This window comes from Nicotiana sylvestris, chromosome 1 (assembly GCF_000393655.2).
Source record: "Nicotiana sylvestris chromosome 1, ASM39365v2, whole genome shotgun sequence".
Taxonomy (NCBI): Eukaryota; Viridiplantae; Streptophyta; class Magnoliopsida; order Solanales; family Solanaceae; genus Nicotiana; species Nicotiana sylvestris.
In genome coordinates this window covers 10,772,743-10,790,346 of record NC_091057.1, presented here as the reverse complement: position 1 = coordinate 10,790,346, position 17,604 = coordinate 10,772,743, and the positions used below count along the sequence as shown (strand labels likewise).

The 17,604-nt window shown below is 35.7% G+C and overlaps 1 protein-coding gene across 1 annotated transcript; it reads left to right on the top strand.

Moving 5' to 3' along the window:
* The first annotated feature begins 3,676 nt into the window (after nt 1-3,676).
* On the top strand, nt 3,677-8,275 carry LOC104241247 (sesquiterpene synthase 14b-like). Its single transcript, XM_009796176.2, has 7 exons — nt 3,677-3,922; nt 4,282-4,555; nt 4,643-5,018; nt 5,282-5,503; nt 6,760-6,898; nt 7,020-7,268; nt 7,988-8,275. The coding sequence occupies exons 1-7, from the start codon at nt 3,677-3,679 to the stop codon at nt 8,273-8,275; spliced, it is 1,794 nt and encodes a 597-aa protein (XP_009794478.2).
* The last annotated feature ends 9,329 nt before the right edge of the window (nt 8,276-17,604 follow it).

Genomic DNA, 17,604 nt, shown 5'->3' with positions numbered 1-17,604 from the left:
AGAAAGTTAGTTTTTCTAACATGAGGGGGAGACAAGATAAACAGTTGAGAAAAAGTTACGTGGAATGAATTATCATTTGTATATCTAGATCCTCGAAATACGATAATATGAACTTGAAGTTCATAAAAAGATAATTCATTTACAATATATTGCAAAGCATGCCAGACGCATTTGGTGACCCAAAGAAAGTAATTATATTCTCATTGCAAATGCTTCTATTAAGTCCTAAAACGACAAAGTCTATAGTACACTTAAAGCATATAGAGAAATCGGATTCAAATAAACTTTTTGATAAAGAAGATGAGCAAATGATCATAGTAAAGGAGGCAGGTGATCTAGAAGATCACATGACATAATACTTCATAAAATCTCAGGAGAGGTTTAGGTACCTGAAAATATGAAGGAAGAGATCTCTATGTTATGTCTTTATGAAAAAAATGTTGGAATCAATATAAAATATTTGTCAACGATATCTATAATAGCGCTAAATATATATATGAGGATCTTAAGTTTTGAGAAACAATTCAAGTACAATTAGTTTCATATGAAAGACATATTGTTTTGGACCTGCAGTTCAAACACTTGAAATAAAGTCAATGGTGTGTGCAATCACTTTTATTTATCTTATATGCCTAGCATGACATGAAAAATTGATATGCATCTAAAGTCTACTTAAATGGATTATATGACTATACTTATATGATAATCCGCGAAGGATTTAAATCGCTTAAAGCATATATAATTATTGGTCCCGAAGTACCATATCCTAAGTGCTATTTGTGCACATATGTATCTTGCTATAATTATAAGTTGATAATGTAATAGCTAGAATTTTCAAGGTGCAATATATTCATTGGAGTTAATATGGTTGATTTATTCACCACATCTCTACTGATGTCAACCTTCAAAAAGCTAGTACATAAGATTGAGATGCGAAGACTCAAGGATGTGAATTGATGCTCTCATCAAGGACAGTTAATACGCATTGTACTCTTTTTTCCTTACAAGATTTTTTCCTATTGGGTTTTTCTTGCAAGGTTTTTAACGAGGCAACCAAAAGGCGTATTGTTAGATATGTGTATTTTTTTTTCTTTTCTAGAAATTTTTTCCCACTGGGTTTTATTTTAATTAAGGTTTTAACGAGGCACATTATCTGTTCAATAGACATTCAAGGGGGAGTGTCATAAATAGAATTTTATTTATGGTGAATGACTATATTTAGAGAGATTTTAGGGATTATTACTTGGTGACTAAGTCACTCTTTCTCTATAAATAGAGGGTTCAATCCATTGTAAATCATCCCAAATCAATAAGAATTCTCTCTCCGTACTTTTCTCTGCAATACTCTTCTTCTTCTTTTATTGTTTCATAACAATGTTCTCAATCTCGGATTTTTTTGATTTTCTGTTGGTTCGATTTTTTCGGTTCTTTTCTCGGTTGGACTTCCACAATACAAAATATGTAACGAGCACTTCCAGATATATCTTGTATCATAGTAAGATACAATAATTAAACATCTCAAGAAAATAACATAAAATATGAGATAAGTCATGACATTATGCTAAAATATAGTGTTGGAAAACCCATAAAACAAGTAATGTTAATAAGAGATAAGAAAAATAACATAGTTTGACTTGGAATTTATTTGAGTTACAAGACATTTATGGGCTGTAGTTCTATAGTAAACTTATTGGACTTTCAAAATTGTAAGTCTAAAAATGATATAGTATGTTAAGAAATAGAAATTATGAATTTTTTTAAGAAATACTTATTAATTACATTATAATAAATATCTTTAAGAATAAAATATTTTAAGAGACATTGTTTTTAATTAAACCCCTAACCAAACTAATTATGCATGATCGAGTGTTTTTTTTTTTCAATACCAAACCAAATCACAAGTTGATTTTTTTAATTTGGGTTATCAGTTTGGTATAATTTGTCGATTTTCGTTGAATACCCCTAACTCAAGAGGTAAGGATTGCCCAAAACTATAAGAAGCAAAATCTCTATGGAAGATCCCATAATGAAAATCCATCTGGAGATTTGTTCATTGCACGTTGTTAGTATATTGAGAATCTTCATCGTACATTCCACATGGTTAGGATTAAAATCAAAACAAGTAGTTTGGACATAACACTTAATTAGCTACACTCAGATGCAAGAAAAGAATTATTAATTTCTTAAATAACAACACTCACATGAATAATATTAATATTATTATCTTCATAATACATGGCTACTTGTCTAGTATATCGAGAATGATATCCTTCATTACACATGGTTATGATTCAGAGAATCAAAACAAATATTTTAAACATGACACAGATTAATACAAATTAGCTAAGCACAGATGCAAGAAAATCATGAAGTATTTATTAAAGAGATCTTCAATATTGTCCTCTGTCCATTTTAAATATCTGTGGCCAAATAAATTTTGGTACATAATATTAAATAAGTGTCACGTTAAGAAACTAAAAGGGTATTATTTCCTCATCCTTTTTTATTTTTTCAAATGTACTCTTACTGTAACAAATGGCTTAAACAATTTCTAAGAAGTCTGTCAACCATTATTAAAAGAGATGAAGAGTAATTTTATCAAATACTAGTTTTTTTGATTAATGCTATTAGATGATGAGCTTAATTAATATCCACCATATATAAATAGCGTTTACACTATTCATATTTACCTTCTTTTTTTTTTGGTTTCCCGCCCGATATTCGGTACTCGCATTGGAGCCCGACTATATCCGGATTCGCGCCGCGTAGGACCCCATTTGGGGGGAAGCGCTCCCTACCAAAGATTTTTCCATACACAGGGCTCGAACCGGAGACCTCTGGTTAAGAGAAGAGCAGTCTCATCCACTGCACCACATCCTTTGATGAGTATTCATATTTACCTATTGTAGTTTGGTGGGTACAATGTTTGGGAATTAGTTTTATCCAATCCTATATGTATCTTGAAGGCTACTTTGAATGATATGAGAAAGGGTCTCACTATCGGAAGGCGAACTTACTATAAAAAAATCTATTAATATTCTTGTACGTAAATTGTCTTATTTTTAGAATTACACATTCCAATTCATATGGAGAGTTACTTGTATATGAGAAAGGGTCTCGCTATCAGACGGCGAACTTACTCTAAAAAAAATCTATTAATATTGTCGCAAGTAGATTGTCTTATAATTTTTAGAATTATATATTTCAATTCATATGGAAAACTACTTGTAGATATCCTTTAGGTGACCTAATAGTATAAAAATTATGTTGGGGGTGTGAATAAAGACCAAATTGATAGCTGAAAAGAGTAAGGCATTTCGAGAAAAATCGTATGACTTGGTCCAAAACAGACGATATTACACTATATTAAAACTTAAAAGTATCTATAGGTTGTCTTAGTCCAGCAACTCATATCAAAGTTCGACAAGACAAATATAGAAATAACTTTGTTAAAATAATTAGCGGAACCATCCACGAAACTCCTAACCTTATGTGTATTTATGTCACTATATATATCAGCAACAAAGCTCATTGACATAGTGTAAAAAAGCCAGAAAAGATCGAGAAGAAAGGGAGAAATATATATATATATATATATATATATAGAGAGAGAGAGAGAGAGAGAGAGAGAAGAGGGAGAGAAACAATGGTTGCTTCAATCAGCTGTTGTCAATCAATGGTTTGGGGCTGTTCTCATAATTTTCTCCCCAACAATAACACTAAACTCACATTAAAACATACATATTCATATGCCAGTTCCATAGGAAGACAGAAAAATGTAAGTCATTTGAAGATGAGTGCAGCAATGGATGATAATACTTTCAGCAGTAGTATTAGTACTACTAATATTGAACGTCCATTGGCAAATTTTCACTCAAGTGTCTGGGGAGACTATTTCCTCTCCTACACTCCTCAACTCACGGTATGATACTACATACTCATATATATCTCCATGCTTTATAATCTTTATGTGCTTAAACTATAATTATTTTATGGAAAATTTTATGTTGAGGTTATTAATTTTTGAACCTTTCCAACCAACGAACCCTTTAACATAATGAATACAGTCAAACCTCTCTATAACAGCCGGATTTTTATGGTTGTTATAACAAAGTGCTGTTATAGAAAATATATATTGTAACATAGCATGAAAATTAGTTCCAAAAAAAACTTGGCTTTTATAGTGAATGACTGTTATATAGCGATGTTAACCAGAGAACAAAATGATTGGAATGTTAAATATGAAGGTGGTCAAAAAATAAAGCTTAACTTTTGGTGCAGGAAATTAGTAGCCAAGAAAAAGTTGAATTTGAAGAGTTGAAAGAAAAAGTCAGGCAAATGCTAGTTGAAACACCTGATAATAAAACACAAAAACTTGAATTGATTGATACAATCCAACGATTGGGAGTTGCATATCATTTCGAAAATGAGATTCAAACATCCATTAAGAACATCTTTGATGCATCCCAACAGAGTGAAAATAAAGATGACAACCTTTACGTTGTTGCTCTTCGTTTTCGACTAATGAGACAACAAAGGCATTACATGTCTTCGGGTACGTAACATTCTACCTCCGCCCCTGTTACAACTTTTTAACTAGTTTAATATCTCTTAGATATTAATTACCATGATGTTAAATCAGATGTGTTCAAGAAATTCACCAACAAAGATGGAAGGTTCAAGGAAACTCTTACCAAAGATGTACAAGGATTATTAAGTTTATATGAAGCAGCACATCTAAGAGTACATGGGGAAGAAATTCTTGAACAAGCTATGAGTTTTACACTCACTAATTTGGAGTCAATGGGCCCTAAATTGAGCAACTCATTACTTAAGGCCCAAGTTAGTGAAGCCTTAAGCCAGCCCATTCATACAAATCTACCAAGAGTTGGAGCAAAGAAATACATGTCTATGTATGAGGAAAATGAATCACATAATGATTTGCTTTTGAAATTTGCAAAATTGGATTTTAACATTGCGCAAAAGGTGTACCAAAGCGAGCTTTACGAGTTCACAAGGTACTCACTAGTCTTAATTAACCTCTTCAATATGGCTTTTAGCTAGCGCCAGAAACTATACAGTGTAACTAATGAGATATAAAATATAACTAATCGATCACTAATACTTTTGTGGGGTATTATCACTTTTAACCCGCGCCAAAAATTATTTACATCTGGTAGCCGAAAAAGTATATAAAATTTGTATAATATGACATGAATATCGTACTTCGGATGTAATGAGATATAAAATTTAACTGATCACAAATACTTTTACACTATAGGTACTGGTGGAAAGATCTTGATTATGCAAATAAATTTCCATATGCAAGAGACAGATTGGTGGAGTGTTACTATGGGGCAGTGGGAGTGTTATTTGAGCCTCAATATAGTCGTACAAGAAAAATTCAAGCAAAATTAATCAACATCATCACCATGGTTGATGATACTTTTGATGCTTATGCAACCTTTGACGAAATTGTGGCTTTCACAAATGCGATAGAGAGGTAAAGTATAAATTAATTTAACCCTTGTCGTTGCCTCATTATTGAGTAGAAAAAGAATGTTATTCCCTCTAATCCGCTCTATTTTATGTGGAGGAGTTGGACTACGTACAGAAATCGAACTACTTAATATTCTTCATGTTTTTTCTAAAACAAAATTCATATATTTAAACACTACATATATAAAGTCACAATTGTTTGTGATTCGTAGGGCTGTCAAATTTGACCCAAGCCCAAATGATCTGCCCAACCTGCCCAAGGTTGTGCTGATTATTGATCCATCTATTTATTGTGAAAATAGCACGGGCTAACCAGTTTTCGGACTGATAATAGAAAAATAGCCAGCGGTTGCAAAGTTATTAAAAAATAGTCACTATTTTGCTGCAACACGAAAAGTTTCAGCATAATATACTGTCGATTGGTGCACTTGTGTATGAACTTCCAGTATATTATGCTGGAACTCCAACACACGGAAAGATCCAACATAATATATTGGAGATTGGAGCACCTGTGTATGAACTTCCAGCATATTATGCTGGACCAGTATATTATGCTGGAACTCCAGTATATTATGCTGGAATATTTTTCGGATTTTGAACAGTGTTTTCGTTTAGATTTATCTTTACATGAAAAGTGGCTAAATTTTGATTACTTTTAAAATTGTGATTATTTTTCAATTACCACTTGTAAATCTGGCTATTTTTGAATTTCACCCCTATTTATTGAACTCAGTCCATTTTGGCCCAACCCATTAAAAGCTGGACTGATTTTTTGTCCAAATTGATCTATGAGTAGCTTTTCCAAAACATCTTAGAAATAATTTTTTTTGTTTGACATATTGTATATGACCATAACAAAAGAAAAAAAAAAATCTTATCTAGTGATTATACAATTATGAAGAAAACAACACATTTTAATTAAAGTTTTGGTAAGAGTTGGGTGGGTTAGACTATGATTGAAATTTTAGCTCATCTTGACCCAGCCCATCTCAACTCAAGTAACTTTTGAGCGAGTCAATGACTCACCCATTTATGACTTAACCTATTTTGACCGATCCAAAATCGGCTCAACCCGCCCATTTTACACCCTTAGTGATTCGAAACAATCATGGTCCAAAAAAAATCTCTTTTAACTGTCTTAATAGTAATGGTCTCCCATAAAATAAAATAGATGAAGTGTATCAAATACATGTTATTATTCAGAAATGATATGTTGTCGTAAACATTAACTAGCCATTTTGATAAAACCTTAATGTGCAGATGCGACATTAGTGCCATGGATTTAGTACCGCCCAATTTGAGACATGCTTATCAAGTCTTAATAGATTTTTTCAATGAAATGGAACAAGAATTGACAAAAGAAGGTAAAGCATACCGTGTCTACTATGCAAAATTTGTGGTAAGCTTGCTTAATAACTCAGACTCATTAATCTTTGAAAATAATTTACAAGGAATAAAAAAAAAGTTGTTAAGGAAAAAAGCATTTAGGATTAACTTTTTGGATTATTATTCCTTCTTAGATGAAAAAATGTATCAGAGCCTATTTCAAAGAAGCCCAATGGTTGAGTGCTGGCTATATTCCAAAATGTGATGAGTATTTGAAAAATGGAAGTGCAAGCATTGGCATTATATTGATGGCAGTAACTTCTTTGGTTGGTTTGGAGGAATTTATAACCAAAGAAACTTTAGAATGGGTGATAAATGATCCTTTGATTCTTCGAGCTTCAGGAGTAATAAGCAGATTAAAGGATGACATTATTGGACATAATGTAAGTACTACAAATTAATTTACATTCTATTTAGGCCTCTTTTTTTCTCCTTAAAGATAAGATGCATGTTTGAATCTGAATACATATCTAAATGGCGGTGATACGTGTGGGGTGGTGGTAGCTGACAATAAAGATACATGGTAGCTGATGGTGGTTGATGGAGATGATTGCTCTATCGACAATAGGGGGAGTGGTAGTGGTAGTTGGCACTGGAGGAGAGTGATGGTGTTGGTTATGTTGTGTGGTGGTTAGTGGTCTGGCAGTGTTGGTTGTGGGTGGAGGCTGGCAGGTGAAGCCACCTTTTGCCAACTGACCACCCTTCGTCGAAATATTACAAAAAATTATTACAGTGTGTATGTAAGTAAATATAAGATTTTAGATGTATTAACATATATTGAATACATTTCATTTAGAATTTTTTTTCTTTCAAATCTGAATACCCTTGGAGAAATTTCTGGAATCGCCACCGGAGATTGGTGATGGTGATTATGCTATAGTGGTGGGTAGATAAATAAATAGTGGTAAAATGTCAAATTCACATGAATATAAATGAACAACATCTTAATATATAATTATAAGGCTCTATACAAGATCTGAATGAATCAAACCTACTCAGAGTTGTAATATTATTACATTTAAATAGGTTATTTAAGCTGAAACAGAAGTGTAAATGTAATAGTTGCACACTGAACATAATTAAATCTATCTATTGGGTGCAGTTTGAGCAACAAAGAGGACATGTAGCTTCATTCATTGAATGCTACATGAAAGAATATGGAGCTTCAAAGCAAGAGGCATATGCTGCGGTTGAGAAGGAAATGGCTAATGCATGGAAAGACATAAACACGGAATTCTTCCGCCCTTCTCAAGTACCAACGTTTGTTCTCGAACGAATTATAAATCCTACACGACTGGTAAATGGTTTCCAGGAGAATGATTTTATAAATACTCAAGGCGAATATAAAGACAAAATCACCTCATTGCTTGTTGACTCCATGAAAATATGAGGATAATACCCTTGAGAATTAATTTCTAGTAATGTTTAATTTGAGAATTAATTTTTATGATCTTCAATTTTATCAATGATTATATGAGAGTTTGTAGCTAGATGTGATGTTTCTTTCAATATAAAATAATACAACAACATTTAGTGAGCATCTACCTTCTCATCTGGTAGATACATGCATGACAAATTCTGTTGGCGGCCTTTTATCATCCTAAAACGATTAGGAACAATATAATTGCATTGCTAATTTAAATTAAGGTATTAGTAGAGGCCTTTTGTGTACGCAATTAACTGACTCTATTTATCTAGAATATTTATCGTCATATTGTGATGACCCAAAATGTCATCTTTAAATTAAATAATCATCTCGGTAGTTTAAGACCTTGAAAAGCGGTATCAATAATTCCTTGACTTGCGTGCACAGTCCATATAATTTTTCGGAAGGTTTTCATATGAAAAATGGATTAAATTGTGAATTAGAGCTTTAAAACTCAACTGAGTTGACTTCGGTCAACATTTTGAGCAAACGAACCCGGATTCGAGTTTTGACCATTTCGGTAGTTCCATATCGTAATTTGGGACTTGGTCATATGTCCGAAATCGAATTCGGAGGTCCCTAGATCAAATTATCGGCATTTAACTGAATCTTGAAATCTAAGGCTAAAGATTTCTTAAGTTTGACCGGAGATTTGACTTTTGAGCAAACGACCCCGAATTAGATTTTTGATGATTCCCAATAGCTTCGTATGGTGACTTTGGACTTAGGCGCATGTTCGGATTTGGATTTGGAAGTCTGTAGGATAATTTGGCGCATTTTGGCAAAAGTTGGAAAATAGAAGATTTTTGGAAAGTTTGACCGAGTGTTGACTTTTTGATATCGGGGTCGGAATCTAGTTTTAAAAAATTTCATAGATTCGTTATGTCATTTATGACTTGTGTGCAAAATTTGAGGTCAATCGGACTTGATTTGATAGGTTTCGGCATCGAATATAAAAGTTGGAAGTTCTTAGTTTCATTAAGCTTGAATTGGGGTGTGATTCACGATTTTAGCATTGTTTGATGTAATTTGAGGCATCGACTAAGTTTGTGTCATATTATGGGACTTGTTAGTATACTTGGTTGGGGTCCCATGAGGCTCGGATAAATTTTGGAAGAGGTTTTGGAAGATTTTGGCGTTTTGAGCATAAGCATGTAATGATCCAAAGGTCCATTTTCAGTTATAGAGATCAAAATTTGATTTAGAGACTTCTGGGATTTTGATAATGAATTATTGGAGTGATCTGAAAAGTTTGGTCTAATTTTATCAAGTCACAATTGAGTTTTTAACGCGAAACATGAGTTAATTATTTAATGAGCGAAATGGGAATCTCACTGAGCAAATGAATCCCGAATTGAGTTTCGATTGAAGGACTATGTTCGTATTATTATTTATGACTCATAGGAACAAGAATCATCAAATTCCGAGTTCGTATGATGGAGTTAGAGCCTTTTTAGTGAAATTAAAGACTGCTGGTGCAACAGATCTGGTGTGCACCTTTAGCGACCGGATTTGACCACTTTTAGCGACGGGAATTGACTTTTAGCAACCAGAATCGGATTTTTAATGTTGTTTCTGTTTTTAAGGCCATTTTTGACGTTTTTGGTGAAAGAACACGGCTTGGGGCGATTTTTGAGCAAGAAATCATGGGAAATCTTGAGATAAGTCACTTGTAATCATTTCTACTCCATAATATTGAATTATCATCGAATAATCCGACTTGATTACATGTTTTTGAGGTGTAAATTGAGGATTTAGGCCTAGGGATTTGAAAATAAGATTTGAAGATTTGGAGGCCGAATTGTTATCGGAATTTAGTAATTTTGGTATGGTTAGACTCGTGGTTGAATAGGTTGTCGGATTTTATGAGTTTCATCGGATTTCGAGACGTGGGCCCCACGGGCGAATTTTTAGTGCAATTTCAGATTTTAATGAAAAATGTAGAATTTCATATGGAATTAATTCTTATAATTTTTATTGACTGAATCGAATTGTTTATGACTATATTTGAAAATTTCGGGCACGAATTCGCGAGGCAAAGGCTTGTTGGAATTTTGAATTAGTTGCAAAGCGAGGTAAGTGTTTGGTCTAACCTTAGCTTGAGGGATTAGGAGTTGTGTCTTATTTGCTACATGTTAATTGTGGAGTACGATGTATAGGCATGGTGACGAGTATCTATACGTTGGGGTCAAGCATGCCCGTGAGTCTTGTATTATAATTGTTATGACTTTGTTGTGGTTTATTGCACTTCATATGTTATTATCACCATTGTTCCCTTGCCGGGATGTTTGTTTGATATTAATGATCCCTTGTCAGGATGTTTGTTTTGATAGTATTGTTCCCTTGCCGGGATGTTTGTTTGATATTATTGTTCCCTTGCCGGAATGTTGTTGAAATATCATTGTTCCCTTGTCGAGAAGTTGTTATATTGCTCTTGTCCCCTTGCCGGGATTCCTTGTGATTATTGTTGGCTTGTAACTGGGAGCGGGTGGTACCTCTACCACAAAATATAATGAAATGGGAGCGGGTGGTACGCCTAACACAAGATATAATGAAATGGGAGCGGGTGGTACGCCTACCACAAGATATAATGAAATGGGAGAGGGTGGCACGCCTGCCACGAGATACATGAAATGGGAGCGGGTGGTACGCCTGTCACGAGATATAAGAAATGGGATCGGGTTGCACGCCTGCAACAAGATATGAAAAGAAAGTGAAATCTGCCTTTGTTTTTCTTATTCTTGTTAGTGGTTGGATTTTGATTCCTTTATAATTCTCTTGATACTCCGTTTTTACCTTTTATTCTCCGAAGCATGTTTTTTCCCTCCCATCTTTACTTGTTATTAACAATTCAAGTGTATTAACTGTTTAGATTCCTTTACTGTTGTGATCCTTTGTGTTGGAAACCATAGTGTTTACAATACCTCGCCTTATTTTTTTATATATGTTCAATACTCCAAATTTCAACAATTGTTACATTTTAACACAATTGATTTCTCAACTAAATTTTCCTTAAACCGTTTGAGGTTGTACTTTACTTAAAAATGAATTTCTACTATGTTTTGATTTATTGACTTCTCGTATTAAAGGTAATGATTCATTCAATATTGTACTTTAATTGAAAAGGGTATTTTCTTTAACAAATGATTTTTAAAAATAACTTCATCTTTTCTTGTTGATTTCCTAATTGGGTTGGAAGTTGTACTCTACTTTATGTTAAGTGAATGAGACTCCTTGAACATTCTTAATTGTATTGGGTTATGGAACCTATGAACTGAGTAACATTAGAATATTGTTGTGCAATGTGAGACAGAAATATGTGGGCACAAGGTACCGGGGAAAATATTATAGTTTTATTTAATGGCACGAGAGTTGTCCTTGCGGTTGTGATACAAATATGGGCACGAGATGCCGTGAAAATATGAAAGTGGACTGAAAACTATATTATTTATAATTATGAAATGAGACATCACAAGGTGACCTTTACTCGAAAGAATTATATTCGAAAGATGCTTATTTGAAAGATATTTATTTAAAGGAAATATATTCAAAATATATTCATTGAAAAGCATATTATCTTAGAGATTATTACTTGAAGGATTTATAGACGAAAGATTTATATTTGAAGAACTTGATTAATTGATTGTAGTTGTATCTATTATTTGTTGAGAAACATTTATGGTGTTCTTGTTTCCTGCTATTTATATCACTGGTTGATCATTGTTTCCATCATTGTTATCTGCTTCCTATTATTTTTATACGCTATATTGCACAGGTTTATTTGGTAGTCTGGTCCTAGCCTCGTCACTACTTCGCCGAAGTTAGGGTAGACACTTACCAGCACATGGGGTCGGTTGTGCTGATACAACACTCTGCACTCTTTTGTGCAGATCCCAGTGCTGTAGACTTCGGACCGCATGAGATTGCTGTTTCTTGTTCATCAGGCAACCCAAGGTAGTTCTGCAGGCATCTGCAGGCCTTGGCGTCTCCTTCTATCTACTATTCTTGTTTCCTTCATGTATTTCTAGAGACAGTGTTGTATTTATTTCTTTCAGACCTTTATTTGTAGTACTCCTAGACAATCTGTGAAGTTGTGACACCAGTCATGGGTAGATTTGCTATGGATTGGTATTAGCAGTATTATTAAAACTTCAAAATGCAGCCTTTCACTTATTCATTTCTGGTGTTATCTAATTGTTGGCTCTTAACTGTTATCGGATTAAAAATGGAAACAAGGTAGATAGTTCAGTTGGTTGGCTTGCCTAGCTTCACTAGTCGACGCCATCACGACTCCCGAGGGCGGGAAATCCGGGTCGTGACACATATATTGACAGGTTCAACAAACAACAACATAACAATGTTTTTAATTTTATTTTTTGAATCCGTAAAATCATCCTTTCGGAAAATTTCTACTATGCGCGCAAGATTTATAACTCGTTCAAGGAGAAACGTTGATACTTCAGGGAGGCAGAGGAATTCCTTGTTTATGTCTTTCCATGCATTAGTAATTTCCTTCAAAATATCAGAATATGGAGTAAATTTCATGGTGACCATTCAATTTTGTGTTCACTACCTAAAAGTCACTTTTCTTTCTGTTGTTACGTAAAAGTCATTCAACTTTGTGTTCATTACCCAAAAGTCATTTTTCTTTCTTTTGTTATACAAAATTCATTTTACATGCACTAATTATCATAATAATCGCTTTGACCAGATTTTACAAACCTTTCACCTGAAAAGTCTATTATGCCCTTGACATTATAAATTCTCCCATTTATGTAATACCTTCTATATCATCTGCTAAATCAGACGAACTATGTCAGATATTTAAATCTATAAACCAAATCAAATCAATGAAAATCAATGTTTTCAATCTCGGGTTTTTTGGTTTTTCTATTCGTTTAATTTTTTCGGTTCTTTTCCCCGGTAGGTCTCCCACAACACAAAATATGTAACTAGTAATTCCAGATATACCTTGTATCCTGGTAAGGTATGGTGTTTCTCAAGAAAATAACATAAAATTTGAGATAAGTCATAACATTATGCTAAAATATAATATTGGAAAACCCGTAAAACAAGTAATGTTAATAAGAGATAAGGAAAATAAAATACTTTGATTTGAAATTTATTTTAGTTACTAGACATTTATGGGCTATAATTCTAGGCAAGCCAGCATTTTCAAAATATTTCCAATATTTAACAAAAATGAATCAAAGTAGTTTTAAATGACAAAATTCTCATAAAAGGGGTAGAAATCCAAAACACAACATGGAAAACTTCCAAATCGGGGTATCACAGAGCACATGAGCATCTAAATATCACAAGTATGGAATACACTGTCTATGATAGTCCGAAACTAAATACAATAAACGGAAAGATAGGGAAGGAGAAGCAAGGACTGTGAATGCCGGGCATCTACCTCGAAGTCTCCCAAGGATCAATTGTGTAGAGCATCAACACCTATCGTGTCCAGAAACACCTGTATCTACACATGAAGTGCGAGGTTGTAACTATCCGACCTGTCATTTTGAGAGTAATAGCCTCGATCCCCCATTTACTACTTTTCCCGTATCTTTTTCTGCTTATGTGACTTGCAGAGAGTTTTTTTATGGTATCAGAGTGATTTGAGACACTTAGTCCCTAAAACAGAAGCTTAAATTCAAGAATTTTGACCTTAGTCGGAACTGTGTTAAGATGACTGCGAAATAGAGTTTCATTGGTTCCGTTAGCTCCGTTGGGTGATTTTGGACTTAGAAGCACGTCCGGATTATGTTTTGGAGGTCTGTAGCTGAATTATGCTTGAAATGATGAAAGTTAAATTTTTGGGAAGTTTGACCGGGAGTGGACTTTTTGATATCGTAGTCGGATTCCAATTCCGTAAGTTGGAGTAGGTACGTAATGTCGAATATGATTTGTGTGCAAAATTTAAGGTCAAGCAGACGCAGTTTGGTCGGTTCCAGCATCAGTTGTAGAAGTTTGAAGTTTCAAAGTTTTTTAAGTTTGGATTGGAGGATGATTCGTGTTTTTGTTGTTGTTTGATGTGTTTTGAGGGCTCGATTAATTTTATATGGTGTTTTAGGACTTGTAGGTATGTTTGGTTGAGGTCCCGAGGGGCCTCGAGTTGATTTTGGGTGGTTAACGGATCTTTTTAGACTTGTGAGAAATTGCAGATTTTCTGATGTCTCCAGTTCTGGTTTCCTTCTCCGCGTTCGCGAAGTGGGGGCCGCATTCGTGAAGGTTTGTTCAGCAGTGCATCGCTAACGCATGAAGGGCATCACGTTCGCGTAGAGTAAGTAGAGCAGCTGGTACCCCAAGGCTTTGTTCTACGTGTTCGCGTAGTGGAGATCGCGTCCGCGAAGCAGCAGGAAGTGGAAGGTACGCGTTCGCGAGAAGTCATTCGCATTCGTGAAGGAGGGATTTTGGTTAGTGATTAATTGTTCAACGTGAATGCGAGGGTGTGGCCGCGTTCGCGAAGAAGGAAATACCTGGGCAGTCTATAACATTTAAAAAACGAGGGTTTAGCCATTTTTATCAAAACTTGAGAAAGAGAGCTCAGATTTGGACGAAATTTTGGGAGATTTTTAGAGGAAGCTATTTGGTAACGATTCTTGACTCCTTTATGATTATATTCCATTAATCTATACTTGATTCCATCTTTTAATTTTGGATTTGGGTTGGAAAATTTGGGAAAAATGGGAGATGTTCTTCAACTAATTTTTTATGTTTTGATTGGGATTTTGACATCAGATTTGGATAATTTTGGTACGAGTGAACTCATGAGTGAATGAGTGTTCATATTTTGTGACTTTTACCCAATTTCGAGACGTGGGCCTGGGTCGACTTTTTGGGGCGATTTTTTAATTTCTTGCTTAAGCCTTGATTTCATTAATTAGATTAGTTTCTTATAGTTGTATTTATGGTATGTAATTGCTTTTGGCTAGATTGGGGCCATTCGGAGTTGGAAAATCGTGGAAAAGGCATTGTTACTGATTGATTGAGCTCGGCTCGACGTAAGTGGCTTGCCTAACCTTGTGTGGGGGAACTCCCCTTAGGATTTGATACTGATGTGATATGTGATCGCCGTGTACGTGAAGTGACGAGTGCATACACAAGTTAATTGTTGTAAAACTCGATTTTTACTGAGTAATAACCTGTTTCATTTTAATTGAGTTATACTAGCATGTGTAGTTACCTCTTTAAGCCTAAAATCGCATGTCTACTTGTCTTTAATGCTTATCTGAACTCTGTGAAGCATGCTTAGTGGATTTCCTATTCTTCCTTGATGTGTATTTAGTCTAAACTGTGGGATTTTCTTGCTGTACCTGTTACTTCTATTGTTTTGAGCTGCGTATTTACGTTGGGACTACTAGACGGTATCCTGGGAGACCCCCCTGTATATTTACTTTGGGACTACGGGACGGTATCCCGGGAGATCCCTCTGCATATTTACTTTGGGACTACGGGACGGTATCCCGGGAGATCCCCCTGCATATTTACTTTTGGTACTACGAGAAGGCATATCGGGAGATCCCCTGTTGTTTTACCCCTGTGTACTATACTGTTATTCTTTTGTGATTTCCTCTTTGTTAAATTTCAATATCTTATTACACTACGATATTTCTATTTTGCCTTATTTAATTTATATATACAAGTAGGGCCCTGACCTGACCTCGTCACTACTCGACTGAGGTTAGGCTTGACACTTACTGGGTACCATTGTGATGTACTCATGCTACTCTTCTGCACATGTTTCGTGTGCAAATCCAGGTACCTCCTACCAGTACCACTATTAGTTGCGTACTTGCTGCTGCTCCGGAGACTTCAAGGTACATCTGCCCGCGTCCGCAGACCTCGAAGTCCCCCTCTATCCCTTTTATGTTGTTCCTCCTTTACTTCTTCTAGTTATTGATGTATAGAAATAGTTAGACAAATCCTTAGAAGCTTGTGACTTATGATGTTCCGGGTCTTGGGGAAAATTCTGTGTATATTCGAGAGTTGGTTATTGTACATGGCGAGCGACACTTATATTAGTTATTAAATTGTCTGTTGTAGTTAGTTGTTAAATTTATGCTTTCATTTTTATTATTCCGCAAGTGTTAGGCTTACCTAGTTGTAGAGACTAGGTGCCATCACGATATCTCATGGAGGGAGGATTTGGGTCGTGACAAGTTGGTATCAGAGCTCTAGGTTCATTGTTGTATTGAGTCATAAGTAGGTTTAGTAGAGTTTTGCGGATCGCTTCGGGAGTCTATGGAAATGTTAGGAAAATTTCACTTCTTTTGATTCCTTGTCTAGTGAAATTGTTGACTTCGAAATTCTAAACTTCTGTCTTCTATTCTCTCACAGATAGTGATCAGACGTATAGTCATATCAGATGACCAGGCACCCACGCCCCCTGCTAGAGCTGCGAGAGGCCGGGCCGGGGTAGAGTCCGAGGACGTCCATGTGGTGCAGCCAGAGCACCCGCACGAGCTGCTATATAGGAGCCACCAGTAGCTCCAGTCAGAGCGCATGCGCTTGAAACGCCTACTACTGCACCAACTCTTCAGGAGACCCTTGCACAGTTCTTGAGCATGTTCGATACTCTAGCTTAGGCAGGGTTGATTCCCCTTGGTCCTGCCACATCTCAGGCGGGGGGAGGAGCACAGACTCCCACCGCCCGCACCCTAGAGCAGAGGGTTCAGGTTGATCAGATCCAGATATTATACCAGTACAGCCGGTAGCCCTAGTTCAACCCGAGGGTAGGGAAGCAGTTTCTGAGGAGGAGCAGCGTAGGCTCGAGAGGTACATGAAGTACCACCCTCCTACTTTTAGCGGCTTGGCGTCAGAGGATGCTTAGGGTTTTCTTGAGGAGTGCCACTATATCCTTCATACAATGGGCGTAGCAAAGTTGAGTGGTGTTTTTTTTTTATTACGTTCCAGCTTAGAGGAGCAGCCTATTAGTGGTGGCGTGCTTATGAGTTAGGTAGTCCGACTGAGGCATCTTCACTTACGTGGACTCAATTTTCGGATATGTTTTTGGGAGAGTATGTTCCCTAGAGCCTCAGAGATGCTTGGCGCGCAGAGTTTGAGTAGCTGCGCTAGAGTGCTATGACTGTGTCAAAGTATGCAATTCGCTTCAGTGATTTGGCTAGGCATGCACCAGCCTTGGTTGCTACAATTCGAGAGAGAGTCCATTGGTTTATTGAGGGGCTCCATCCCAGCATCAGGATTAGCATGGCCCGGGAGTTGGAGATGGATATCTCGTACAAGCAGGTTGTGAGTATTACTAGGAGAGTGGAGGGCATGCTTGCTCG